The following is a 27,735-nucleotide window of genomic DNA, read 5'->3' on the forward strand; positions in this document are numbered from 1 at the left end:
GGAAGCAGGACCAGAACATCCCGAGCGCAGCCAGCAGAAGCCCTGTGAGAGAGGTACGTGGTAAATGCCCTTGGAGGTTCATTTCTAACGGGGTTAAACAAAGATGTGTGAGCACAATCCTGCCGTGCCTCTGCCCCCCGGGCTCGCACCGCAGGGCCAGGAGCCAGCGCAGCCCTTCCGTCCCCCCCTTGGCTGCGCTGGTTTTACTCGTCAAAGGAAGATGACTCTGTGCAAAGGCCCCAAGAGATGAGTTACCTGAGAAGCTCTAGATAAATCAAAGGATTTTTTTTTTTTTTGGAGTAGGGTTTAGTTTCACTTGGCTTGTGAAGTGAAATTTCTGGCGATGAGAGAAGCCAGAAGTGCCCCTCAATGTACAGCACTTCAGCTATGACTTGCAGGTCTGTCTGGAAGTTAGAGTTTCCTCAGCTGCATGCCCGGGGTGAGTAAATTATTGGTGATTTAAGAGGATTTTTTGCTTTTATTCATAAGTTATTAATAAATGTATGTATTTTTTTTCACCGTTGTTCTAAATTAGAATGAAATATTTTAGGAAGATACAGCCCCAGTGAAAACTGTAGATGAGACATGGATTGTTTAGCAAGCTAAAATGAAAATGCAGGGGCCAGAGTAACCCATAGTTTAAAATATTCTGCTGATATGTAGGCCTAAATAGATACATATAATTTACTTTAAAAACAGCAGCACTGTGTGGTTGAAACATGAAGGTAATAGCAGCTTACCAGTTTTTGTGAAATAAAACCTGAATATATTAAAAAAGGAGATGATTTTTAGTTACATTAAAATATTAATTTCTGCAAATCTCCTTTATGGGCAAGATAGTATTTCCTTTCTGCATTTTAAATTATAGATTTGCCTTTAGAAACTGGACAGTTAACGTTTATAAATATCTTTTCATATGAAAACTATGTTTACTTCTTATAGAGTTTTGTTTTGTACTGGTCTCAAATTCCTTATATTATAGGGGGAGAATAAGTAGTTTTTTCATTGTGGAGAGTTAAATCTAGTTTTCTGCTTGAGGGATCTCACTAAATGTTAGATTGGGTTCTTTTAAACCATTAGCAGAATTTTTTTGTGGTTGTAGCAGCAACTCTTATTTATAAACATGATCCATCATCGTGTATGTTCAGATTTATACAAGACATTTTTATGATACACGTAAAATTCTGAAAACTGCAAACGCACTGATGGCATTAACAGAGATCAGATGCCCCTGCCTTTCCAGTACAGCAAATAAAAAGGTGGAAGTTGTGAATATTTGAAGGATTTAATGACTCTAAATGTGCTGCCTCATTTCACGGCCCCACAGTTTTGCGGCTCTTGCACAAAGGCTGAGCGAGTTTTTACACTTTAAAATTAATTCTAGCAGAAGTTCCTGACAACTTTCACTCCACTTGCTGGAGGAGGATGGCAATCTCTGATAACTTTTGTGGGGCAATTAGATTGTTAATCTTCATTTCCCATTGTTTAATTTTTAAATGGTAGAAAAGAAAAATCGAAAATTCCGGGAGATTTTTTTTTCCCCTCGGTTTCAGACTCCCTCACAACAAAAAAATGTACAGATTTATCTCCAATCATCCATCAGCACTAATAAGAACTGTCTAATACTGAATAATATGGCAAGCATTACTGAATATTTTCTGGGATTAGTTAGAAAGTAGGTGTAAAAGAACAACTAAAATTGACTTCAGAGATTCTGGGATACCAACAGGACAGCTTGGTTTAATGTTCAGGTTTAATGTTCAGATCCATCCCTCCCAGCACAGTAAATCACTAAGGTGTGAAAAATGCCAGGACTGTAGCATGAACTAACAAAACTGTGAATGTTGGATATAAATTAGTTATTTAAGGAAAATGTTATTTTTCTTTTAATGAGTTGGTCATGACTGTCGCTAGAGCTTGTAATTTAAAATGCAAAGAATATCAGAATTGAATGTAAAGCACTTAGGAAACCTCATTTTACATGAGAATATATATGTACATAGTGCATATATCTGACATTTTGAGCCATAATGATGCACCGTGGATTAGTTTTGCAGTGATCAGAAATACAGCAGGTATTCATAGAGTAATGAAAATTCCTTCCCTAAAAACCTTTACAGTTTGAAGTCCTGAAAACATTACTGGACAAGGATTATTGTCCATCTGCCACCTTTCAGTTCCTGCTCCTATTGCCTCCCTCTTCCCTTTGTCATTCCTAAAGCTCTGCTCTTGCTGTCTTTATTCCCCAGGCACGTGAAAAACCTTTTAACTAAGAACACATCCCTTGAAGTTTTGCCACTTTTTTTTTCTATGAAAGCAGAATCAAGCTTGAATTTCCAAGCAATTGGAAGTAATGAGAGAATCTGTGGCAACAGTGACCATCAAATATCAACAGGGAGTGGGAGGTTGGGGTTTTCTTACGTTGAAGTAAATTCAGTACCAACCACGTGTGGATTTCACTCCATTTGACTTCTTCCAGTCAAACAGATTGTTTTGATTTCACAGATTTGAGGAGAAACCACCGAACACCAGACCTCTCGAACCTAAAGGTAAGACATTCTCCTGAATTGATGTAGCATTATTATCCCAAAATTCAATGCAGCTATTCACTCTGTTTTATTCAGAAGCATAAATTGGGTTGGTTTCACTTGAATCACTCTCGTGTCACTTCTCCCAGTGCTAAGGTTTCTCTGAATGGTCTCCAAACATGCCCGTCTTCTCCATGACTTATTACAGAAAAAAACCTGATTTTACAGCAGTGCAACTCCCCAGAACTAGCAGCAAGTGATGTGCCACTGAAATGACAAAGGTCTCAAACTGCCTTCCACTGACTTTTGCAAAGACAGTTGTGCATAACCTGGTATTTCTGGGATATTTGTTACATTTACTCCTACACGAATGCAAGAACTAGATCAGCTATAACCTGTTTAACCAAGTTATCTGTTTTCAGGAGGGATCAAGAGCTCATATTTATGAGAATGAGAGACCTCACTGAGTGCTGGTAGCCCTTCTGCAAAGGAACTTTCATGGTTCATTGCACTGTTCAAACCTCATCCTCTCATGATGCTTCAGGCACTTATTTACTCTATTTTTGATTATTCTTATCCATTTTCACATGTATGGAGAAGAATTTGCTTGACACTGATAATTTGTCCCCTTTTTAAAACATTAGGTGTAAAAACTGTGAGTTTCCATCCTGATGGTTCCTTCTATTGCAAAGTCTTTACTTTTTGCCAGCTATTTCCTATTTGCTTTCCCAGGTTTCTAGTGAAGAAAATGTCTCATTTGACATGGCACTGACTCAAACTGATTCAGGGCACTGGATGTGGTTCTCAGGGCACTGAGACCCCTGGGGGTCTTGCCTCTGTCATCAGAACAGATGTCAGACCAAGAAGGTCTCAGTGTCCTGAAATGCAGGACCATGAGTGTGAGAATTATTAACTCCTAGTCGACTCTCAAGTTGTGTGGGATCTGCTGCTCAAGCTGGATCCTACAAATCTGTGGGGCCTGATGAGCTACAGATGTCATTGCACAACCTCTCTGGATGATTTTTGAGTGGTCTTGGGAATCCAGAGAGGTCCCAGCTGACTGGGACTGGTGAATTTTGTGACTCCAGTGTCACTTCAGTGCCTGGTAAAGTTGTGGAGAAGATTATTCTGGGAGGGACTGAAAAACACCTGAAAGACATCACAGTCATTGGCCACAGCCAGCAGGGCTTCAGGAGAAGAAAGTTCTGCTTATCCAACTTGGTTTCTTCCTGTGACAAGGTGACCTGCCTGCTTCATCAAGGGAAGCCAGTTGATGTGATCTTTATGGATTTCAGTAAAGATTTTGATCCTGTGTCTCCCAGGATCCTCCTGGACAAACTGTCCATCCCAGAGCTGGATAAACACATCCTGTGCTGGGTGAGCAATTGGCTCATGGGTCGGGCACAGAGGGTGGCAGTGACTGGGGTGACATCAGACTGGTGACCTGTCACTGCTGGGGTTCCCCAGGGCTCCATCTTGGGCCCTGTGCTCTCCAACATCTCCATCAGTGACTTGGATGCAGCACTGGAAGGGACACAGAGCAAGTTTGCAGATGACCCAGAACTGGGAGGGGCTGTTGAGTCCCTGGAGGGCAGGGAGGGCCTGCAGAGAGACCTGGACAGATCCGAGGGCTGGGAATCTCCAACCATGGGAAGTTCAACAGGGGGAAGGGCCACATTCTGCCCCTGGGATGGGGCAACCCCAGCTGGATGGACAGAGTGGATTTGGTCACCGCAACATAAGGAAGATGTTCAGCCATTTGAGAGTGTCCAGAGGAGGGCAACAAACTGGGGAAGGGCCTTGATTTGAAGCCGTGTGAGGACACTGAGGGCACTTGGTGTGTTCAGCTGGAGAAGAGGAGACTGAGGGAAGACCTCCCTGCAGTTCCAACTGCCTGGGCAGGGGCAGAGGAGGGGCAGGACTGAGCTCTGCTCTGGGGGGACCAGGGACAGCCCCCAGGGAATGGCTGGAGCTGTGTCAGGGGGTTTAGGCAGGGTATTACAAAGAGGTTCTTCCCCCAGAGGGTGGTTGGGCACTGAACAGGCTCCCCAGGGCAGTGGGCACAGCCCCAAGGCTGCCAGAGCTCCAGGAGGGTTTGGATGATCCTCTGGGGCACAGGGTGTGACTCTTGGGGATGGTCCTGTCAAGGCCAGGAGCTGGACTTAGTAGTGATCCTTGTGGGTCCTTTCCAACTCAGCACATTCCATGATTCTACTCCATTGTTCTTTACCCAAGGACTTTAAGTAGGGGCTGCACTGCACCTGGGGCCCAGGTGAAGTGAGCAGGTGCTTTGCTGTGTGTGGACATTCATTGGTTTTATCCTTCTCTAGCCACCTTGCATAAATTAACAATTTTTGGCCTGCTTGATTTGTATTTTGTGATGCCTGGCTCAGACTAAACCCTTTCGGACGTGTTTGATCTCCACTAAGTGGTTGTAATTCCTGGAAGCCTTTAGGACAAGTTCATCCCTTGGATTACCCCCATGCCTTGGCCTTGTTGCTTTTGTCCTGTCTTGACTAACACGTTTGGACAAGTAAATTATCAGATCAACAGCCATTCTCAGATGAGGTTGATTGAGAAAACTGGAAGCAGCCTCAAAGCACAAATGGTTTATTGTCTCAAGAAATAGAGAATCATCAGGGATATTGAAGCCCATTATCCATATCCTCCTCCAATAATGCCAAGATGTTTCAAGCTAATTGCCATTGTGGATGTGAATTTCATCTAGTTCTAATGAACTTTTAGTCTTTGGCTTTGCTCGTCTCAACTGCAGAATTTCACTTTTGAGTTAATCCTGGTTTTGTTTTATTTACATCACACAGTAATTGGATGGCTCAGGACTAGACGCTTAATAACTTGGTATTGCACAATGCTGTCATTTAACATTAGAGGATGAAAGCAAGTTATTGTTAAGTACAGAGGGTTTGGAGCTTTTTCTTCTGAGAGAAACACCCAGGATTTAAAACCAAAACTAAACAAAAAAACAAACAAACAAAAAATCTCAAAGCATGGAAACGTGAAAATTGGATTTTGCTGTGTTGGGGTTTTCCATTACACTGTTCTTGCTGCCCAAAGACGTGTTATTTCTCCCCTGAGGAGTGAGCAGCACAAGCATGTGAAATCTGTAACTATCCCTTCAGATCATCCTTCCAGCAGATACATTGAGATGGCCTGCCAATACTGACACATCACAGAGAGAGAGAACCTCCTGCCTGCTAAAACCTGTGTCAGACTTGTAAATAACAGCAACTTCTGATTAAGCTGGGCTTCTAACTTTCTTATTTATATATTAGAAAAAAACACCTTAAGCCAAGCTGGGAAAGTTTTCAGAATAGCGATGGTTTCCCGATAAAAACATTTGCAATTAGATCTGAAAACAGAGATTGAAACTAATAAATTCATTAATGTAACTAATAAAATATTAATAAATTACATTCTTTCACTGAACAAATGCAGCAAAACTAGGGTGGGTCAGCTGCTTTCTGTCACGTGAGCACGACTTCAACATCAAAGAGATGTTGCTGAGAGGAGTCGGGTCTCAAACACACACAGAAGACATCAAATCTTTCTACAAGGTAGTGCAAAGCCATTAAAAAACATGACCTGTAACAATCCACAGACTATTCAGGGGCCTTTGCAGATGATGGGTACACACTGATCCTTTTCTGAATGCAAACAGACCCCATATATTCAGGGGGAGAAGGCCCAGGAAGGAGGTGGCAGGAAAAGAGCCCTAGAACAAAGAGTGATGAAGAGTATGGTGAGGCAGCCAGGAGAAACTATGAGGAGATAAGGGGGCTGGCAAAACAGGGGGAATGGAGAGAGATCAAAAAGCAGGGATCCTAAGAAAAATGAGGTGGATAAAGGAAAGACAGATAAAGACAGGTGAATAAATGAAAGAGTCTGAAAACTAATCAGAGAGGAAAGGAAACAGTGAAAAATATGGGAAAGCAGAAGTCGTAGAAGAACGTGTTCATGTACAGAAGAAGAGGAGGAAAAGCTGAGGTGTGCCAGCTGTAGAAGGGAGTGAATAAGGAAAGGCAAAATCCACTGATTTTGTTGGAAACTCATGAGAATAGAAAATAAAAAGAGCCAACCAGGGAGCAAATTAAACACTGACTGAGATAAAGCCAAAAGAGGAAGACACAAACGTGCTCACACCCCATATTTTTCACAAGACTGGTACAGTGAATGCAAACCAGGCTCCCTGCATCATGTCTGACAGCCCAAGCCATACTCCACAGTGACAGCTGAGTTTCCTTTCAAAGCAGCACAGAACAAATCCCTGGGATTTCTTTCTTTTTTAAATGAGAAAATTAATTACCTCCCATAAATATCTGCAGTAAAATGAGATGTAAATTCAGGGCCCCAAGGCTAGAAGAGAAGAAAAGAGCAGGATCTGGCCCTACTGGAGATAACAGCAGTGTCTGAAAAACAGTTTTTATGTTATGGGAACTTTGGAAATTTAGACTAAGTTTTTATTTTAAATGTTAAAAAAAAAACACATAACATTTTGAACTTGAACTTCAGGAATGGAATGAGAACAGCATTTTCAAAAGAAAGGAAATTGCTGATGCTGTAAATTCCCCCGCAGATATCAGCACATAAAGTTTTGTCATTGAAACTCCTTTCAGATGGAGAATTTGGTTGCTGTTAAAATTTTTTCAGGGGATAGATATCAATTTTAACAACTAACATTCCAACCCCCTAAAAATTCAAGCAGTTCTGCCATGCTCTATATTCATCACCCAACAAAAGTGCAGCAGCACAAGCAGAGAACGAGGCAAAAACATCTGATTTCCCAAGAGCCTCAGAATTTCCTTATGTTCATGCCAGCCTGTGTTCCTCCTGCTGTTCTGGGTGTCTTCTCAGAGCTTCTCTGAGAAGCTACTCTGAGCAACACTCAGGTATTTTTCCTCATCATCTTCATGTCCACTCGGTCCCTTAAACGTTGCCTCTCGAGCACGTTCAGGTTCTGTGAGACAGAAACCCCATTTTACACCCACCCCCTCCCATTTCTGGGTCCTGCAGGAACTCTGTTGCTGGGTAATCCCTCAGTGTCCCAGGATCCAAGCTAATACTTTGGATGCCTTTTGGAAAAAGCACTTCCTTTAGTAGGAACAGAAATCCCCAGATGTTCTACATTCAGAAACACTGCACGTCATAAACTGTTAGGGCCTTCAACCTGAAGCAGTAAAGGAACAAATAAACAACTTTTGATATGTGCAAAGTTCTCCAGTCTGTGGGTTGTGAGGAGTGGCTCCAGCTCCAAGGCAGTGATTTGTGTGGCCCCAGGGTTTTTGCCAATGTTTCAAGTCCTGTCAAGTCTGTTTGTGTTGCCTCAGTGTCATCTCTCTCACCTAAACCGCCACACTTTAGAGGGTGACTGAGGGGGGACAAAACAGAAGTTATTAAAAAGACCTTCAAAAGAGGTATTTTTCCAACCCTTGAATAGTCCTGATGAGACCCTCAGCACTAAAATATAGACTTATTAATAACACAGAGAAATGCAAAGAGACTGCGGTTTTATTTCCTACCAGAGCCTCAACCCCCCATCAATTTTTATTATACAAATACTCCTGAGGCTGTTAAATCAAATTTGATCACTCAGCTTCTGAAAAACCCATTGCTGATTTGCCCTTTCTTCCAATCTGAAGCTTTTGGTGCCCCAGGCTGCAAATACCAGCAGTCCTGTCAGTGGCTAAAGAGCTTAATGATTCCTGATTTCTATCTATGCCCTCCCACAGAACTTACCAAGTAGGCATAAAAATCCCCCCTCATAGCACACATGAGGCATGCATGGCAGTAAAATGACCAGCAGAAAGTATTAATATACCTTGGTGATATGTAATTCAACCCTTGGCATTATAAAGGGACATTTGATATGTTTTCAATAATACGGCCACGTTCTGGTAAACTCAGCCAGTCTTTGTACTTGCCTTTATCAAGGGCAGGAAAAAATAACCATTCCTCCACAGTGTTTTGGCTTTTAGTGACTCCACAGAACTCTCTCATTGGAGTGGAGTTAATCAATGAAAATCTCCCAGTTCTGCTGCCTAGCGAGCAGCTGAGGAGCTGCTCGTGCAGATGCCCAGCACTCCCAGTGATCTTCCCTGCCAGACACGGAAACACGCAGGAACGAGTCCTAAAGAAAGCAACAGATGGTTTTTTATCACCAGGTCATTTCAGTCACTCCCCTGTTATCCATCTTTTTCTACCTGAGTGGCAGGAAAACCTCAGCTGGAATCACCTCTGCCTGAAGACGGCGGGACCAGATCTCTACTGGCGGGTTTCAAATGGGAGGAAAAAGGAGGGGCCGAGGGTTAACTTTCCACCAGCGAAGAGAGAAGGAAAAAAAAAAAAAGAAAAAAAAAAGGCCTGAGAAAAAGCAGAAATTGAAGTAGAATAGACTGTCCATCCTCTTTAGAATTTGGTAGATGCCTGTGCCTGCGCTCAGATAAAGGCAGGAGCGCTGCAGTCCAACGGGGGCACAACCCGCTCCGAGCTCTGCCGAGACCTCTGTGGATCAGCAGGACAAGGGAGCCTTGGTTGGCCTGAGGGCCTGATGAACAGAACAACAGCTTTCTGCTTCGGTAGGACCCAAACCTTTAAACATTTACCTTCCACGCTGCTGCCTGCACTGGAGCGACCGTGTTTTGCTGCTGCAGCACCGGAGAGATTTGTCTTCCTTTGCCTCCAACGGTCCTGCAGATCCTCTTCTGCTCTGGGAAGCAGCAAAGTTTTAAAATTCTCTGAACTTTGATACTTTACCTTTTTTGCTCTTCTGCATTTATTTGCTCCAGTTTTCTGTTCAACTTCAAACCCTTGTTTTCCAGCACTGGCTGCAATTCGGTTGCTTCGACTGCGTTTGGTGTTTCTGCCTCTTTGGGGATTTTTTTCTTGCTGCAAATTTTGCTTTTTCGTTTAATCTACTTGTATCCAAGCTTTTCCCTGAAATTATTTTAGATGTTATATTATCTCTACACTCTTTTTTATTATGTGATTTTAACATTAACAACATACATTTCCTAAGCTGTGTTTTCACAGTGTTCCAATCCATCAGCTACGTTATTTTATTCCCTAAGTGCAGTAAATAAAATTATAATACAATATTGAAATAAATCTTCATTTTCCTGAAGCTTTCATCACTCCAGAAAGATTAAAAGAGGTTAGATTTTATTTTATTTTAGGAGTGATAATATCTCTTTTTGAATATCAGACTATAATTGTTTTTCTAACTCTCCCTGTGACTTCGCTCTGTAGCACATCACAGAAATAATGCCACACTACACACATCCAATTGTCTCATCTTCCACTAGTATTCTTAATATTATTTAAATCTGTGCAAGTTCAGCGAGCAGCAGTTGCTTTACACAGTTAATAAGATAAGGAATACAGAAATAATTTACGATTGCTGTTTGAAACACCAGAATTTCTCTTTCAACATCAATTTCTCCAGCACTTGTATATCAATTTTCCAGCGCCTGCAGCCACTTGAGAACAAACACTTTTATTGTTCGTTTTATTGCGTTTGTTATTTTCCTAAACGGATTCGTTTCGTCCTGTTCTCGAGATTTTTATCTGCTTTCCCCCCCTGCTTTATTTCTCTGTCTGTACTTTGCAGGTCTCCCTTTCTCGTGCCTTTCAGGCACACGATGAAAGCAAAGCAGAGCTCCTCGTTTCTGAAGTGCCTTTGGGGCCCTGCAGCGATTTTGCAGTTTCTGGGCGTCCTGTAAATGATCAGAAATGCTCTGAGCCAGACAGGAAAGGTCTGTAGGGCCGTTATTGGACTGTAGGGTCTGTCCCCCTCCTTCCCCTGCAGAGTTCTGTGCATTTTGTTTGCGTAGTTTGAAGTCTCTCCCGTCTACATTTTGGGCAATTTAATCATTCTCTCTCAAAAAAAAAAATATCTTTTGATGCTTATTTGGGTTTGAGGGGGGATATTTGTCATTTGGGTTTGGAAGTGGTTTTCAGCTTTCTTTTTGGTAGTTGGTTGGCTTTGGTTTTTTTGGTTGATTGGGGTTTTTTTTTTTGGGTTTTTTGTTGTTGTTGCTTGTTACTTCGTTTTGGATTTTTCTTAGTTTGCCTTTCCAAATATCAAAGTTTCACTTCCCGCTGAATCTTCCCCTTCACAGAATAATTATTTTCTCCCCACTGAATCAGGCTCAGAAAGTTTTCAAAGCATTCTAGTCCCAATGCAAAAATACAGAAATGATGACGGAGAGGGAAGCTAACTAAGGAAAATGTATGGTTTTTTGTGGGTTTGTTTTGTTTTGTTTTGTTTTGTTTTGTTTTTTGTGCACAGAAAAAGCCCACTGAAAACTGAAGAATTTTCCCAGCTTCAGTCTAAATTTTTATCCTTGGCATTCCCTTCTATCTGTTATGCACAGTCACAGAAGTGACTACAGGCATGAATTAGCCCCCCAAAATTTTGCAGAGTAAAGACCTGCTAAAACCCTTGACAAAATAGGGTTTAACATTAAATAATTATAATTATTATTTTAATTTAAATTATTAACCTGGTTAATTGAATGCAAATGCTCTCGTAGGATGTTTTCACAGAAGAAATACTGATCAACTTTAATTTTTGAGTTTTAGCAACATTCCTTTAAAAAAGCAGATTTAACAGAAAAAAAAACCAGACTGGACTGGATTGTTGTTTTTTGGGGGTTCTTTGTTGTTTGGTTGGGTTTTTTTTCAAATCACATTATTCCTCCCCAAAACTTCTTTGACTCGCGTGGTTAAAGTTTTATTTAACTTGAAATAAGTTGTAATAATTCAGTAAGTCTATTGAATTTGGGTGACAAGGGAGCAGAAGGCAGCACTGACCAGTGCTCTCTTCGGGGAGCACTCACGAGCCCTTTTCCATTTGCTTTTTTCTGCATTCTGAAACGTTCATGCCGTGGGGGAAAAAAAAAAAATCAAAAAAAACCGCAAACCCACAGCAAAAAAACAACCTGACATTTTCTCACCTGAAAGTAATTAAGATATTTACCCTGGTATTTCATTAAGCATTTCAAATCCACTCAGCGCGATAATTTTAACCGTTCAGCAGAATACGAGGTCCGGTTTTGCGCTGCCAGTGGGATCATCCCCGTGAACAACACGTGGGTGCTCACACAGCAGCCTCTTCCGATTCTGCCCGCGGAGCACAATTATTTTTAAACTGATTTTGCCCCGAACTTTGCCGGGGTTCCCGTAACTGGGGCATCCCCTGTGCCGGTGGAAGGGGGTGATCCAGCTGGTGATGGCAGCAGGGATGGATGCTCCGGGAGAGGGGGGGAACCCCTCGGGGAACGCGGAGCTGGCAGCGACAGCCCTGCCTTTTGTGTGTGGGGGAGTGGGAAATGTGTTCGCTTAAAAGGCGAACTAAAAAGGTGATAAACCCCCGGTGGGGAACTGTCCCCAGCGACAGCTGCAGCATCCGATGAAGTGAAACAAAGCTCTGTGCTGGGCAGATCTGCTTCCCTGCTGGGACCGATTGTAAACGGGAGATAAAGAGTCCATCCAGGCACTCTGCTGAGCCCAGATCAGGCAGGATCTACAAAGCCTTTTTTCCTACTCTATTGTTTACACCAAGAGGCAGAGAAGCAACTTCGGGAGTCTGAGCACAACACACGATGTACTTATTTTTTCATACATTGCAGTTACTACTTTATGTATAAATCTCTAAATAATCCCTATGTATATATTATTTACAGATTCACCCTGAGCTTTTTATCATTTGCATGCTGAATTTCAAAGCTTGTTGTTTCACTGTATCCTCCTAAATTTTACAGTGGGCTCCTGAATAAGTCTGAATACCTGACACTCTTGGAGATAAATAAGATTTCTTTCCTTTGGCCTAAAGGGCTTTCAGGAGACATCAGAATTTAAAAACAAAACAAAAAACCAAAACAAAAACACACTTGGAAATAAGTGGGGAGGCAGATCAAGTTGGTAGGAAAACTGTAGAGCCATAACTGTAAAAGCAACATCTTTGTCTCCAGGATTTTATGTGACCCCAAAATACCAGAGCTGAAGTGAACATCCCCACTCCTGGCACAGGTTCAGAGACTTGTAAGGTCATAAATAACACTGAAGGTCTGGTCATTAGCTAGCACATAATACAGACAATGATGTAATTCCCAGCAATTTTGCTTAGAGAAAATGACATATATTTCAAGATTCTATAGGAGAAAAGCCTTTGGATAGATGTTCTAAAATGTTACTAAACAAGAGCAGTCCAGATCCTGGACATATTTTTGGACCTGGTTTCTATTTCTGCCAACTTCATCTCATTAGAGCTTTGTCATCTTGCTTGAAAAGCCTTTTGTCACCCCATCCTCTCTCCAGGCTTGCCAATCTGCTCAGGAACTGAGACACTCCACGTTTTCCCTTTGGGAATAAAGACATCGAACTCTGAGAGGGTGGGGTTTTCAGTCATACTTTTGCATTCCTCTGATTTTTTTTTTTCTGATTTATCCAAACTCCTCTCAATTAGAGGAGTTCTTGGAGTGTCTTCCAGACACAGCCACATCATTTTCAAACAGATATCCCCTCTCCTATTGAAGTTGCTCCAGTTTTCCCGTTCAAGAGCTCCATTAACACTTCTGACAGCAGTGCTACACTGTGAGCTCATTTCCACCACAGCTCCCAAACCCTTTTGCATTCCTGCTTCCCAGGACAGTATTTCCCACCCTGGATGTACAACATCCCTTCTTTTCCTTGGATGTTTGTCCACAGTTCTTTCCTTTGTCCGTTGTTATCTCCTCCTCGGAGCGTGTGCTGTTTTCCTATGGGCAGTTTATCAATTACCACTTCCAGACATTTACCTTCATCCTTCCTTCCCACTTCTGGGCCACACATGGATTTCCCTCCTCCCCTGAAAATGCTGTGCCCCACAGCACTTTGTAGAGACAGTCCAGTCCTCTCACTGATCTCATGGAGGTACCCAAGACTGCTCCAAAGTCTTTCCTCCACATGGGATATGACACCCAAGTCCCTGATCCCAGGATTTTCCACACACAGACACAAGAATAAGATCAACTGCATTGCTCTTATTTCCCATTTCCTCATTTCTAAAAGGGCACATGATTGCAGCAGATAAAGTTTGCGGCTACTACATGCAAATCTAAGGGCTCCAACCTCTCCTGTGTGTCCATGCCACAATCAGGATAACACCACCTTGCCAGCATGGGGAAGGAATGTCCAGGAACCTCTGTTTCTCCCCACAGGCACCAGTGACTGTGCCAGGAAGGTCTCCCCTCCCTGCCACTCAGCACTTTCAGCTGGGCCAGGCCAACACCTGTCATCAACATGCAAATGGTACCTTCAAACTAAGATTAATTCTCTCATTGAGGATGTCAAGGGTACAGGCAGGCAGAGGAGCAGGATATTTAGGGATTCCATTATGCAGGGAATACAAGCGAAAGACCTAACATTCTTTTTTAAATTTTAGTCACAGCCCCTTCGAGTTTCCCTTTGGCAGGTCCATCTACCATCAGCTAAGCAGAGATTGCTCCTTCTCCATGGCATCCAAGGGAGCCTCCCTGAGGAGGCACCTCCCCAGCATCCTCATCCCAGGCTAGAGCTGTGCTGGCTCAGAACCAGCCTGGAGCAGGAGCAGCCTCAGCACCTGGAGCAGGTAGGAGGCTGCAGAGCCTGTTGGTGCCGCACCAGTCTTGGATCCTTGGATACAACACCCTGGATTGATCAGCACTGAGCAGCACGGCTGCACCTCATCTGCTCATGCACCGCACGGTGGGAGCCTCCACCAACAACCACAGCTCCTGTTCCTCACTTTGCTTTCCACCCTCTGCAAACAGGGCTCCCGTGGCACTCAGCACCTCCCAGCTCCATCAGCTGCACTGTGGAAATGCTCTGTCCTTTGACTTCCAAGGAAATTGCTCGAAATTTATCAGGGAAAACCAGAGAGTGAATTAATTTTGGCTCTACCATCATGCAAATTGACCATTGTTCTTGTTTGTCACGTGGCCACTGTGGCCAGAAGGATTATTGCTGCCCAAAGGATTTCAAGAGGTGAATTCACCATCAGCCTCCCTCAGTCACAGATCAAATATGTCCTAACTCATGTCCTATTTAAAATAAAATAACTTCACCTCTTAGATGCCTTGATTGTAACAAAAGTCAATTTGCCCCTGGATATATAAATAAAAAAACCCAAAGAAAATAGAAGTTTTATAGGGAACACAAATAGGAAATCTCATGTGTCCAGGTCTGTAAAGCCTCCATCAAGTCACGAACAGGGAGAGAAGGACTGTCAAAAAAGCAATGTCTCTTAATCAAGACAATATACAAGTTCTTACAGAACAGTAGAGGGATGAGTATTTTGTATAGGTCTCTCTCTGGAAAGTGAAAATGCAGCAGGAATAGTTTCACAGCTTCCTCTTTCCTACAGTCTTCAAAGACAGACCCTTCACTGGTTCCCCTTCTTCACATGCCCGTCCTTCTCGAGGCAGTTCCATTGAGCTGGAAATAATTATAACTTAGATTTCCCCCAAATGAGCTAGGAAAGGACTTAAACATGAAGAAAATGAGGAACAGGCCAGAACACTCTTAGAATGATTTATAAAGTTCCCTAAATCCCAGTATGAAGTACATTTTCAAACAATCAGAGTCCTGCCCCTGAGTTTTAAACAGCCCTACGACCAGGAAAATATTTAATTTTAAAAGGATGAAGTGCTATCAGAGGTTAATGCTGTTAAAAATAAATCAGAATATTAGAATTACTTAAATATGGGAAGGAAAATAATACTCTTTGGAGGCAGATTAAATTCCAAGCAGGGTCTGTGGAGTGCCCTGGAATCATTCCCCCTAATAACACCATGTATCCAACACATGATTTAAAAAACACAGACATTAAAAACACTTTACCTTCCATCAGCTAATCAGAGGGCAGGTGTTGAAGTTGTTTTAACTCAAACAGTCTAAACAATTGCCACAAAGCTGGCAGATGAATGGGAGCTTCTCATAACTGAGATGAGAGAGAGGAGGATTCCTTCCCCCTCCAGTCCTTAGGGCAGGAATCCTTCTGGAATAAGCAGGCTGATTGAGTCATCAATCCACCCACAAACCCACAGTTTCACTCCATACTTGTGGAATCAGCTGCTCCTTGAAGGAAGGCTAAAAATCCAGTTTAAAGTAGGTGCTAATTGTTAAGCTGGTGGAGTTGGCTCCCTTGCAGTAATACAGGGAGAATTACCACTAATTTAATGGCTCTCTGGACAATAAAGCCATTATGTGGGCTTTGGTTTGACTCAGATCCTGGCAAAATTTTGGAGTAGAAGATAGAGAACTTGATTAGAAACAACTAGAGTGGAGTAAGGAGATTATTTGGCATAGTCGAGGTCCCTAAAGGAGCTCTCCCTCTGCTCCTAATGAGAAATTAGAAAACTGAGCAGAAGAGCCATTGGATAACTGAAGATCTGGGAGAGAAATCGTTTCTATTTCATGATTCTCTGGGCTCAGGATGAATGGTGTGGTCTTTGTAACAGAGGCATTGTGCTCCTTGCTGTGTGTTTACAATGGATTTAGAAGTGCTTATTGAAGCGATGATTTAGAAGAGCCTGAAATGCCCAGGACAGGACTGGGTAAACATCGTGCTCTTAAGTCTCCAGGAGGGAGCAAAGCTGGAATGTGATCATATGGTCACATTTCTTCCATGACAGGCTGCAGACCCTGCCTGCATTTCAGTACTTAAGTCTCAATTAAACCAAGTGATAACATATCTGGTAATTCCTTACTCTAAACTTGTCTTATTTCAGTATCTAGGAGCCAAACTCTTCTAAACCTTCTTCTTCCCCTTGGAAAATACTTTTTTTGTCTTTTTTTTCCCCTCTTGAGAGGTGAGTAGGTTGCTTCTTAACCTTTTCCCAGCTCAGGTGAACAGGTTGAACCTATGGAATCACTAAATATAAATGATTTCTCTTCCAGTTCTTCAGTTCAGTTCAGTGCACAAAAGAAAACCTCCCTTATTGAGGAATAACCTTCCCCTTTCGTGGGTGATGCATCATCACCTGGCAAAGTCACTGAAGGGGATAAAGATTAGAAAACATTTGGAAACTGAACCTCCTGGGCAATCCCAGAGAAACCCTTCCCCTCAGTCTGAGGGCAGGCTCTATAAAACAACCTTCCTGGGTCCTCCTCCAGCCACGTGAACAGGGAATCACAACTGCCAAGTTGCACTTCAGTAAAAGATGAGTAGAACCAAATACTGGGGAAAACATAGCCCCTGATGTAGAATCACAGAATAGAATCCCAGAATGGGATGGGTTGGAAGGGACCTTAGACATGACCCAGTTCCAGTCCACTGCCTGCTAGACCAGGTTGCTCAGGGTCCCCTCAGCCTGACCTTGAACACTTCCAGGGATGGGATATCCACGTGCCTGGGGAATCAGAAATTCCTGGGTTTGTTCTTTTGGGTGTGCTCAAGAATTTGCCTTCTGTGATTGCGCTTGAAAAGCACAAAAATTTGATCCCCAGGTGGTCAAAGAACTCAAAGACCAGAACATGACAGAGGAACAGAAGGAGCCACCTCAACACACAAAGGCCGAGCCTAATCCAGCTGGAACTGAGCTGCTGTTGAGATTGTGTTTGCATTCTGCAGAGTCATGTTTTGATAACACTGTCAGAGTGTTATAAAACTCATATAAAGCTTTATATATATATTATATATATACATAAAGCTCTCACTCAACTTCTCTCATATTTTAATTGCCTGCAGAACAAGGGTAGCTGTGCTGGGTGGGGATGGCAAAGAGCTGTCCAGAGGAGCACGGGAGAACACCAGAAGGGGATGGAGGAATTTGGGTCTCTACCCAAATCCCAAAAACTCCCTGCAAGGTTTGACCATGTCATTATTGACTCAGAAGCTCAGAGGTGTACAAGAGGCCCATACCACAAAGGGGGACTAAGATTATCAGCCCATTCCTCCCCAGACTGAATGAAACAATTGAAATTCAGTGAGATTCAGGTTAGATCCCAAACAAGGCCTCCAGGTTTGTTCTGGGGGGAGACCTTTGTTTTGCATCGATTTTAATTTAAATTATTCTGCAGTTTGAGGATGAGTAGCAGCTATTTCTTTGTATTATTCATGTGTTCTCACATCTTGATAATGCCCTTTAGAACATTAAAAAGCATCTGTCCTTGCTGTGCATTCTGTGAAGTCAACCCTAACCTGCTGTCAGGAAACTTCTCTGGCAGAGGAACCCCTGTGGCTGGAGCCAGCAGGGCACTGCCTGGAGCACTGGGAATTCTGTTTGTCTTGGGAAGGTTCTTTCCCTCCAAATGCCCCTTTTTTACTCTTTACTATTTCCATTTTTACTTCTATTCCTTTACTGAAACCCAGTGGCTGAGATGGGATTGCTCTGGAGCCTGGATAGCACTGGCCCAGGTGACCACGAAATTCCCTCAGAAGATCCCCAGCCATCCCATTAACCCCACATTTAATTTTGTAACTTTTTCAGTCTCTCACTGTTTCTAAATCTCAACATCTTTCAAGGCATCCATTCATCCTTGTGCCTTTTTTTTAACTTTCATTCCTCTTTTTTCTGTCATATCCTCTGGTTTCATGGGCATGGTGGCATTCTCCCAAAGGTTGGACTTGATGGTCTTGGAGGTTTTTTCCAACCTTAATGGTTCTGAGATCCTTCTCAAAGCAGGATCTCAGCAGCAGAGTGGAGGTGAAGATTTGTCAGTGAGTTACTGAGGCTGCCACACAGTTTTCTATTTTTTTTATTGGTCTTTGTTCACCTACTTTAACATCTCATTTTTCTAAGCAGCTGTTCTCAGCTCCTTATAATGATGCTGATTTGTTTATGAGTTGGTCCAAATTTGCCAGACCTGCTAAGAAAATTTCAGCTCGTCCCTCCCAGTGTTTATGGCAGACTTTTTGTGTGAATGTCTCACACTGTTCACTCTGTTGTGGGATGAAGATAAATCTCTGAACAGAGTGAAATCAGCTGGGACAAGGAATGACTTTCCCTCAGAAGTGTTGAACACACAGGGTTTTCCTGGGGAAATCAAATTTCCGTGAAGGCTTTTAATGTGACATCACAAAAAACTGACTGAGAAAAGAAAAATGTTTCCAAATTTACATTCAGGGAGAATGTTTGTGAAAACCAGCAACTGGGGCAAGGGTTAAAATATCTTATTTAGGTATGAAATATAAGAAGCCAAAGCAGAGGGGAAATGGCACAGAAAAGGGCACTCTGGTGATAGTCAACAAACTTTCAAATGTCCACCTTTGTTTTGGTTTTAAATATATAATAAAAATAATAATTATAATTCTGTCATTCCCTTGACAATCAAGGCCACATCCACATGTTAATTATTTCCATATATAATTTGCTGAACTGCAGTTGAAGTCCAGTGGTTAAATTTCAGTGCTGGTCAAGACTAAGTCCCCATAACCAACAATATAAAAATCATGTGGTAAAGTTCTCCCCATGCATTTTAGCATCATTAAAGAAATTAATTGCAACCCTTTCAAGATACTATTAAAACAATTTACTTCTCCATTGTTGGGAGCTCAAAAGGAAAATAAACTCTTTTAAATCTAAGTGTTCAGAGAAAACCAGATGTGAAGCTTGCTGGAGGTAAGGAAAATAGTTTGATTGCTTTAATCAGCCTCTGATGAGTCCCAGAAGAAAATTAGGAAAATAATGAGCAAAATGGAAAAGCAAACTTCTCTTTCATGCCAGAAAAAAACAAAACAAAACAAAACAAACCCCAAAAACAAAACCAAAAACAAAACAAAAAAACACCAACACCAGGGAAAAATAAAAACAAATCAAAAAAAAACCAAAATAAAATCAAATTAGGGCAAGAGTTTTGCAATATGATATAAAAGATTAATCCCAAGACTGATCATAGAATCACAGAGCTGGAAGGGACTCATATGTACCTGAGAGTGTTGTCCAAACACTTCTTGAGCTCTGGCAGGTTTGGGGCTGTGAGCAGCTCTTTATTCACCTTGACTTCTGATTCCACTTTCCTCCCCTTTCACCTCTCCATGAACTCACAGACCACTCTGCTCCAAGGAGCATTCCCTTTCCAGCCAGTTGACACAGTTTTCAGATCAAATATTCACCAATATGTGCATTTTCCGGGTTCAAACAATCACTCAAAGCTGGCCAGTTCCTACCAACCAGGTGCTTTTGGCTAAAAAACCCCCTGTGCACAAGGGTTCATAAAATCATGGGATCACAGAATCAACCTGATTGGAAAAGACCTCTGAGATCATCAAGTCCAACCCTGGATCCAACCCTGCTGTGGCTCCCAGCCCATGGCACTGATGCCACATCCAGTCTGTCCTTAAACACCTCCAGGGATGGAGAATCCACCCCCTCCCTGGGCAGCCCATTCCAATGGCTGAGCACTCTCTCTGGAAAAAATTCCTTCCCAATGTCCAACCTAAACCTCCCCTGGCACAGCTTAGACCGAGCCCTCTTGTCCTGCTGCTGGTTCCTGGGAGAAGAGACCAAACCCCCCTGGCTCCCCCCTCCTGTCAGGAGTTGCAGAGAGTGCTGAGGTCTCCCCTGAGCCTCCTCCTCTCCAGGCTCAACAACCCCAGCTCCCTCAGCCTCTCCTCACAGCACTTGTGCTCCAGTCCCTTCCCCAGCCTCGTTGCTCTTCTCTGCCCCTGCTCCAGCCCCTCCATGTCCTTCCTGAGCTGAGGGCCCAGAGCTGGACACAGCACTCCAGGGGTGGCCTCCCCAGCGCTGAGTGCAGGGCAAGAATCACTCCCTGCTCCTGCTGCCACTGATCCTGAGCCAGGCCAGGAGCCCTTGGCCCTCTTGGCCCCCTGGGCACACTCTGGCTCCTGTTCAGCTCCTGTCCCTCCACACTCCCAAGCTCCCTTCCTGCCTGGCTGCTCTCCAGCCCCTCTGTCCCAGCCCTGGGGCTGCCGGGGGTTGTTGTGGCCCAAGGGCAGGACCCGGCACTTGGCCTGGTTGAGCCTCATCCCATTGGGATCAGCCCATGGATCCACCTTGTCCAGGTCCCTCTGCAGAGCCCTCCTGCCTTCCAGCACATCAACACTCCCCCCAGCTTGGTGTCATCTGCAAATTTGCTAATGATGGACTCAATCCCCTCATCCAGATCATCAGTAAAGATGTTAAACAGGACTGTGCCCAGCACTGATCCCTGGGGACACCACTGGTGACTGGATCCCAACTGGATGCAGCCCCATTCACCACCACTCTCTGGGCCCTCCAGCCAGTTCCTAACCCAGCACAGAGTGCCCTGTCCAAGCCCTGGGCTGCAGCTTTTCCAGGAGTGTGCTGTGGGAGATGATGTCAAAGGCTGTGCTGAAGTCCAGGCAGACACATCCACAGCCTTCCCCTCATCCACCAGGCGGGTCACCTGCTCATAAAAGGAGATCAGGTTGCTCAGAGAGGACCTGCCCTTCAAACCAGCCTGTGCAGTTGGGTTTGCATTTCCACCCCAGCATTGGTTTGGATGTCCCTGTCTGAAGGGAACAGATGCAGGCTGCAAAATTGTGCTCAGATACAATCACATCCATTGGCAGTTTTGCTGAGATAAAGACGTGGAAATACCATGGAAACAACATTTTGGGGTGGAAGCTCATTTAAACAGTTCACTGGGGACAGGCCAGGGCTCCGTGAGGGAGTTGGGCAGCACAGGCTGGTCTGAACATCACAGGTGTGTTATAGAGCATTTCCTGCAGCCAGGCTAAAACACTGCTTAAAGAAGCAAAATCTACAGCATGAACACCACCATGTGGAAAGCAAAACAGCTCCCAGCTCCCAGCTTGCTCTCTTCACCCCAGCCCAGAGCCTGGAAAGAGTTAGAGCCCAAATGTCTGCCTCAACCTGCCATAGACAAGCCCTGTGTCACAGAATCAAGGAGCAGATTGGGCTGGAAGTGGCCTTTAAAGGTCATTTAGTCCAACTCCCCTGCCGTGGGCAAGGACATCTTCATCTAAACCAGGTTGCCCAAAGACCCTCAGACTGATATTGAATGATTCCTGAGATGGGGCATCAGCATCTCTCTGGACAACCTGTGCCAGTGTTTTAACCACCCTCACTGTAAAAAAAATCTTCCTTCCCTGTATGCCCAGACCTGGAAAAATCAGCAAAATTAAACATTAAGCAGGCTGAGATTTTTTAATAATATATTATATTTGACCAACTGCATATTTGGAAAACACAGACAAGCTTTTGGGCACACCAGCTATTATTTAGGTCTTTCATGACTTTTAAGCATATATTTGGAATATGAACATCACCAGGGGCACTCAGGGTGGTAAAATTAGGTCTATGAAAAGAAGTTCTAATTTTGACCTGAATGGTTATGGTTCTGACCTGAATGGTTTTCTACATGTAAAGCCATGTGACAGAGAAGTTGTCAGGGAGCACCAAGAAATGTCACTGAGGTTTTGGATACCTTTTGTGAAAGGGGACAGGAAAAAGCTAATAAAAGGGTATTTCTTCTGAACAGACAAAAAAGATCAGGGTAGGATCCTGCCTTAGCAAATATTTTCACATACTTCCATTACACAATTGCCACAGACAAGGGCTGAACTTCTGCAGAAGAGTTTGCAAGATCAGGGCATGTAAAGAATGAACACAGACAGGCCACCTTGATCCTTTACTCAGTATTTGTGGGAAGACTTGTTCCTTTTGGTTATTGCAATTTTTATGTTCTTCTAAATAAGATGTACTTTCTTCTCTGGGAGGTGATTCGGGATCAAATGAAAGATTCCTCCCATCTCATTTTACAAAATTGGAATCAACTGGTTCAAAGGAGACTTTTACCCACAGCCATGACCATGGCCCAGCCGGGGTCTGAACTTTACTCCAGCTTTGAACAACACCAGCTGTGCATCACTTGAAATACAGACATCATAGCCCTCCCTTCCCAAGATTAATCTCCCACTGTACATCTCCAGGCTCTGTTTCAGTTGCAGCTCATGCAGATGTCTAAACCACAAAGGATCCAACACCTGCTTCCCTGCAAATCCCACTGGAGTCCTAATAGGTGTGGGATCATAGAAACAGAGAATGGTTTGGGCTGGAAGGGACCTTAAAGATCATCCAGTTCCAACATGGGCAGGGACACCTTCCACTAGCCCAAGCCCCATCCAACCTGGCCTTGGACACTTGCAGTGATGGGGCAGCCACAGCTTCTCTGGCCAATCTATTCCAGGGCCTCACTAACCTCTGAGTAAAGAACTTCTTCTAAAATCCAACCTAAATCTCTCTCTTATCTCTTTGAAACCATCCTGTCTTGTCCTATCACTCTCTGCCCACAGAAAAAGTTGCTCTCCCTCTTCTCCATAAGCCTGTTTAGGCACTGAAAGAGGCTCTCCCTGGAGCCTTCTCTTCTCCAGGCTGGACAATCCCAGCTCTCCCAGCCCATCTCCAGGGCAGAGGTGAATATCCCCATGGCACAGCTCTAACCACCACAGAAAGCAGCATCGATGCACCCAGCACTGATTTATTCCATGAGCATGGCCTGTAGAACAGACAATTTTAGAACTGAGCCCAAACACTTGAAATTAGAAGCATAATATTCACCATCCCACAAGGAACAGAGGGGGCTATAAAAGCAGGTTCTGTGTAGACAACAGATTCTGTGTTAGCAGCACTGACCAGATTGAAGCCCTTCCAACGCAGAAACTCTTCATCTTTTAACTCTCCAGTAAGGAAGTCATTACAACCAGATGAATGGCTCAAAACATTTGGTTTCACTCCCTCCTTTTACTGCTACCAGTAGCTTTTCCCTGCCAAGAGGCTACCCATAAATCTGGAGGCTGACAGTGCCCCTAGGGGGAAAAGCTCCCATAACTCTGACACAGCGTCAAAATAACACACAGGGAAATAAAAATCAGCTTCGAAACACGACAATGTAAGGAATCTACAAGAAGAGGAGTCCAGACTGGTGACACGACCCGTGTGCCCCTCGCTGCGTCACCGCGGGCTGGGAGCGTCGCCTGAGGTGAAGGGCCACTATTGGGAAACACAGTTTGTGTTTTCAGGGGAAGGGGTGGGGTTTTTTTAAATTGTTGTTATTTTTCTGTGTTTTCTAGGACAAATTTGTAAATGAGATTTTCTGGGGGGAGAAAAGAAAAGGTGATTGAGCTTCTGCCCTCGGTCATACATTGTTGTAAAACTCGCCTGGGAGATCTCCCACATCTTCTGGGAAAACAAACCTTTAGAAAACAGAATCAGGAGAAAGAGACTGTCTGAGAGAGCCCTACTTGATACAGCGTTTTTCTACTCTGATGACTTCAAAACTTGGGTATTCTGGTATCAGAGACAAAGTAGAAGAACTGTCCAAGTTTTGTTGCTAAAGCTGCACAGGGTGACAGAAAACCATTTCTGAGATCCATATCCTTGCACCCCTTCCACGTGCAGGTTTGGACCGGCTTCGGCTTCCGTGACGCTGGAATTTTTCCTGCCCACGATGGAAAGGAAGAACCTCTTCCTCAGCCTCCTGCTCTGCTACAGCCTGCTCAGGGCTGCTGATTCCCACATGGTCACTGAGGAGAAGACCGACTGCAACCTGTCCAGGAGCAGCAGAATGGATCTCTCGGATCTCCCACCCATCTCCATAGTAGGTGAGTAAAATCTGCCATTGGGTGCCCAATTAACAAGATCTGCAGAAAATGCAGCTGTTGATCCCTGTGGGCTATTTGGATAACACTGCAATGTCCTACAACTGCCTTAGTGCAGAGCTGTTGTGGCTCCAGCACCCAAGGAGGACAGTGTGACAACCCTCAGTTTAGAGGAAAAAAAAAGACTAAACATCAGATAACTTATTTTAGTTTTTACAGGTTTTACTTCAGGTCCTATCATACTGCAGGTCTTTTTATATTGAAGTGGTTGTCTGCTAATATGGGCAATAATCTTCCTTTGAAAATCTCTTGTATTTAAAAAAATATGAACATAATGTGGTGTCTTTTTAAGTATCTGCTCTTGTGGTAGAGAAATCAACAGTATTAACAGGCATTAATATCAGTTTATCTGGTTTATCTGGTCTTTAACCAAGGGAAGAAAAGAGCACTGCAAGGGAGAGCCAGAGGTTATCTATTTATCCAAGACAAGACCAGCTCTATCCCTACTCTTACTCTGTCCTGTTAGGGAAGAACCTTGTTGGGGCAAAGCTTATCTCTTTTCTTCACAAAATATTTTCCTTTTCAAAGAACACTCAATATTCCAGCTGGAACTGGATCCAAATCAGTTATCTAGTTAGTGCAACACCTTTATTAAGGCTTGCCCTTATTAAGCAACAATAACTTTATATGCTTGAAGGACAGGTTTCCCCCACACACACACTGTTTCTTAGAGGTACATAACCCCAACTATAAAAATTCATGATTAATAAATGAAACCCCTCAAACCAGCCCAAACTGTTTATTCTTCACTCTGTGACTCTGTAAATCCTAGCAATTAGTAAATATTCAAAAATATATTGGTAGAGCACACCAGAATAGATGAGGAGCCACCATTTATCAGTGGGGATATGGAGGCTTTTTATCCCAATCATTAATTACTTACATGTAGTGCTTTTACACAGAGACTTTGAATTTTATTTCTCTGAAATTGTTCCCTGTTTGCATCTACCAAACAAAGTGTAAAAATTCTCTCCTAAAATACAAACATCAGTGTTCTTCTGCTTTGCACGAGCACCAGGAGTTCAGTCACTCTGTGCATGAGCTGAACACCTTCACTGGAACACACGCAGGGATGAGGTGGCAGTACCTTCTCTCACCCCAAAATAGGATTATCTCAAGGAAACAACGTGCTGTAAAATTGTTTTCATACTATGTTGTGCTGTTCTCATTGAAGATTTAACCAGAAGATCCCAGAAAGTCAGCAGGAAAGAGGCAGAGAACAAGAAATCTTCCAAGGTAGGTGGTTGTTCAGAAAACATTGTTGAATTGGAATGGTTTGTTACATGTAGAGTTTCCCTCTGTGCATTCATTTGCAAGGCCATTCCCTGAGTTAAATAACTGACACAGAGCTGGAAGCTCTAAATACTGTAAAACCACACTCAAAATAATAAAGGTGGAAAGAAAAAGAGAAGCTGTGGCTGCCCCATCCCTGGGAAGTGTCCAAGGCCAGCTTGGACGAGGCTTGGAGCAGCCTGGGCTAGGGGAAGGTGTCTACGGCAGAGGGTGGAAAAAGAAGGGCTTTAAAGATCCCTTCCCATCCAAACTATCCCATAAGTGTGAGTTCCAGAGGTGCACAGCGTGCCTGTAGCCAGCAGATCCCTCCCAGGTCCCAGGCACAACCCGAAGTTTCCCACCTTTCCTGGTCACAGACAGAGGAGCAACTCCCCTTGGGCAGGCTGGGGGACTCTTTCATTTGAAAAGTTTGGGGATCCAGGCACAACACCCTAATTAGTTTTGCTGATAACTTCATCATCTTTGGGTGTTTTTCTATCCCTTTCTTCACTGCTGCCACAGTCTTCCTTACAGACCATTTTCCAACACCCTGCCCAGTCATGGCCAGAATCCAGGGCTCACAAGGTTGATGATGTTGCTCAGGAGGTTGTTCTCAAGCCCCCATTTCCCATGATCCAGTCCCACCACACCTCTGTGTCGCTAATCCAGGCCTCCCTGCCAGCAACCACCTCCTCACCTCCAGCCAGACCCTCCCTCTGTTCCCTCTCTTGACCCCTGGGGCCTGATCTCCCTTCACTTTTCTAGGAATTCTCATGGTTTTGTCTTCCAGAAAAACGCCGAACGCAAGACGCTCCCGAAACCAAGGCCCCCACCAGCTGCCAACTGTGTGCCAACCTTCAAAACCTGCAAGCCACACCTGAATTCCTGCTGTAACTACTGTGCTCTGTGCAAATGCCGAATTTTCCAGACCATCTGCCAGTGCCTGATGTTAAACCCCAAGTGCTAAACCGAGCTGGGAACACAATAAACCTCCTGTCCTTCATTAGTTTCTCGAGTGGGTGTTTCAGATTTGCCCCATGTGCATGGCAAAGGAGAGAGCTCTGAAGCTTGGATTTGCCCCTCTTGAAATTTAATGGACTGGGGGGTTTTATGGGGTTAATGGTATCACAACCAGGATGTTATTTCAGGGAGCAGACAGCCAGGGAGATCAACAGTGATTGGGTATTTTTAGCAAAAGAGCTTGTTTTAGGATGAATTCTGGACTCTTCAGTGCTTTGGGATTGTTTGGGGGTTTGGCTTTTTTTTTTAAAGGGTCATAACCCTTTTCACATATTCAACAAAAATCAGGACAAGAATTTAGGTTATTCTACCTGAAAATAAGGCAATTTTTCAATCATCCTCAGCTGAGCATCAGTCCATCCACCTTCAGGGTTTGTAGTCATTGCAGTAACCAGCACCTCCCAGCTGTATAAAAGACATGTATACTTGAACCCTAAATGTACCTGTGCCTCAGAACATAACAATCAGGGTTTTTTTTCCCCAGCCATATCCACAGGAATCAATTCCTCAGCCCTTCTTCTCCTGCTGCCAAGGACGTTGTGCATTTAAAACCAAAAAGCAGGAAGACATATTGGAGGAAGAAAGGAAAAATCAGCCCAAAAATGAATGTATATCCCACATGTGCATCTTGAAGCAAAGCACAATAAGCAATCAATCCCTTTCTCTGTCCTTTCCTACTATGGGCAGCTCCCAGAACCCTCCCCAAGGGTGAATTCAGGCATCAGTCTCCACGTGCTGCAGGCAACCAGTGACCACAGGGGGAGAAAACCCATATCAAAGGGTGTAAAGACTCAGCAACAGCTCTGAAGGCGTGGGTGGAGCTCAAGGGAGCAGCAAACAGGTGTCTAGAAGGCTTCTTTCCTTTGTTCTCGAAGCTCTTTGCCTCAATCTCAAGGATCCAAGAGGACACAGAAGGAAACTCCTTCTTGTTTAAACCACCGGGATAACAAGGAAGGAGCAGATCCAGAAAATGTTCCCAGCACTGGAGACTCATCTGTCAGACTCCAGCTCTTGCTTTTCACCTCCTCTGTTCTGTATCTACAGTGTTCATCTCCCCTGCTCCCCTTACACTCTTTTTTCTTCCGTGGTACGTCCTTGATTTCAGCGTTTTCCCTTCATCCCACTGCTATTCCCAGTCAGCACAGGAGCCACGTTCACTCCAGGCTAAACCCCCCTCTCCCACGTTCTCTCCACCTGCCTCCACAGGGTCCCTACCAATGCCCTTTGGATTTCACAATCACATATTTTCTAACCACGAATTTTGAATCCAAA

The 27,735-nt window shown here is 43.8% G+C and overlaps 1 protein-coding gene across 1 annotated transcript; it reads left to right on the plus strand.

The window, feature by feature from the left end:
- On the plus strand, positions 1-26,431 carry ASIP (agouti signaling protein). The gene is made up of 5 exons (XM_050314151.1): positions 1-53; positions 2,506-2,549; positions 23,912-24,114; positions 25,346-25,407; positions 26,234-26,431. Exons 3-5 carry the CDS (start codon positions 23,961-23,963, stop codon positions 26,408-26,410), a joined length of 393 nt encoding a protein of 130 aa, XP_050170108.1. The 5' UTR covers positions 1-53; positions 2,506-2,549; positions 23,912-23,960; the 3' UTR covers positions 26,411-26,431.
- Positions 26,432-27,735: the final 1,304 nt, after the last annotated feature.

Source organism: Myiozetetes cayanensis, unplaced genomic scaffold (assembly GCF_022539395.1).
Source record: "Myiozetetes cayanensis isolate MyiCay16 unplaced genomic scaffold, myiCay2020 scf19, whole genome shotgun sequence".
Lineage (NCBI taxonomy): Eukaryota > Metazoa > Chordata > Aves > Passeriformes > Tyrannidae > Myiozetetes > Myiozetetes cayanensis.

Coding starts and splice junctions, on each gene's coding strand:
- ASIP (XM_050314151.1), top strand. CDS start 23,961: ATGGAAAGGAAGAACCTCTTCCTCAGCCTCCTGCTCTGCTACAGCCTG. Junction 24,115..25,345: donor CCCACCCATCTCCATAGTAG/GTGAGTAAAATC, acceptor TTCTCATTGAAG/ATTTAACCAGAAGATCCCAG. Junction 25,408..26,233: donor AGAACAAGAAATCTTCCAAG/GTAGGTGGTTGT, acceptor TTTGTCTTCCAG/AAAAACGCCGAACGCAAGAC.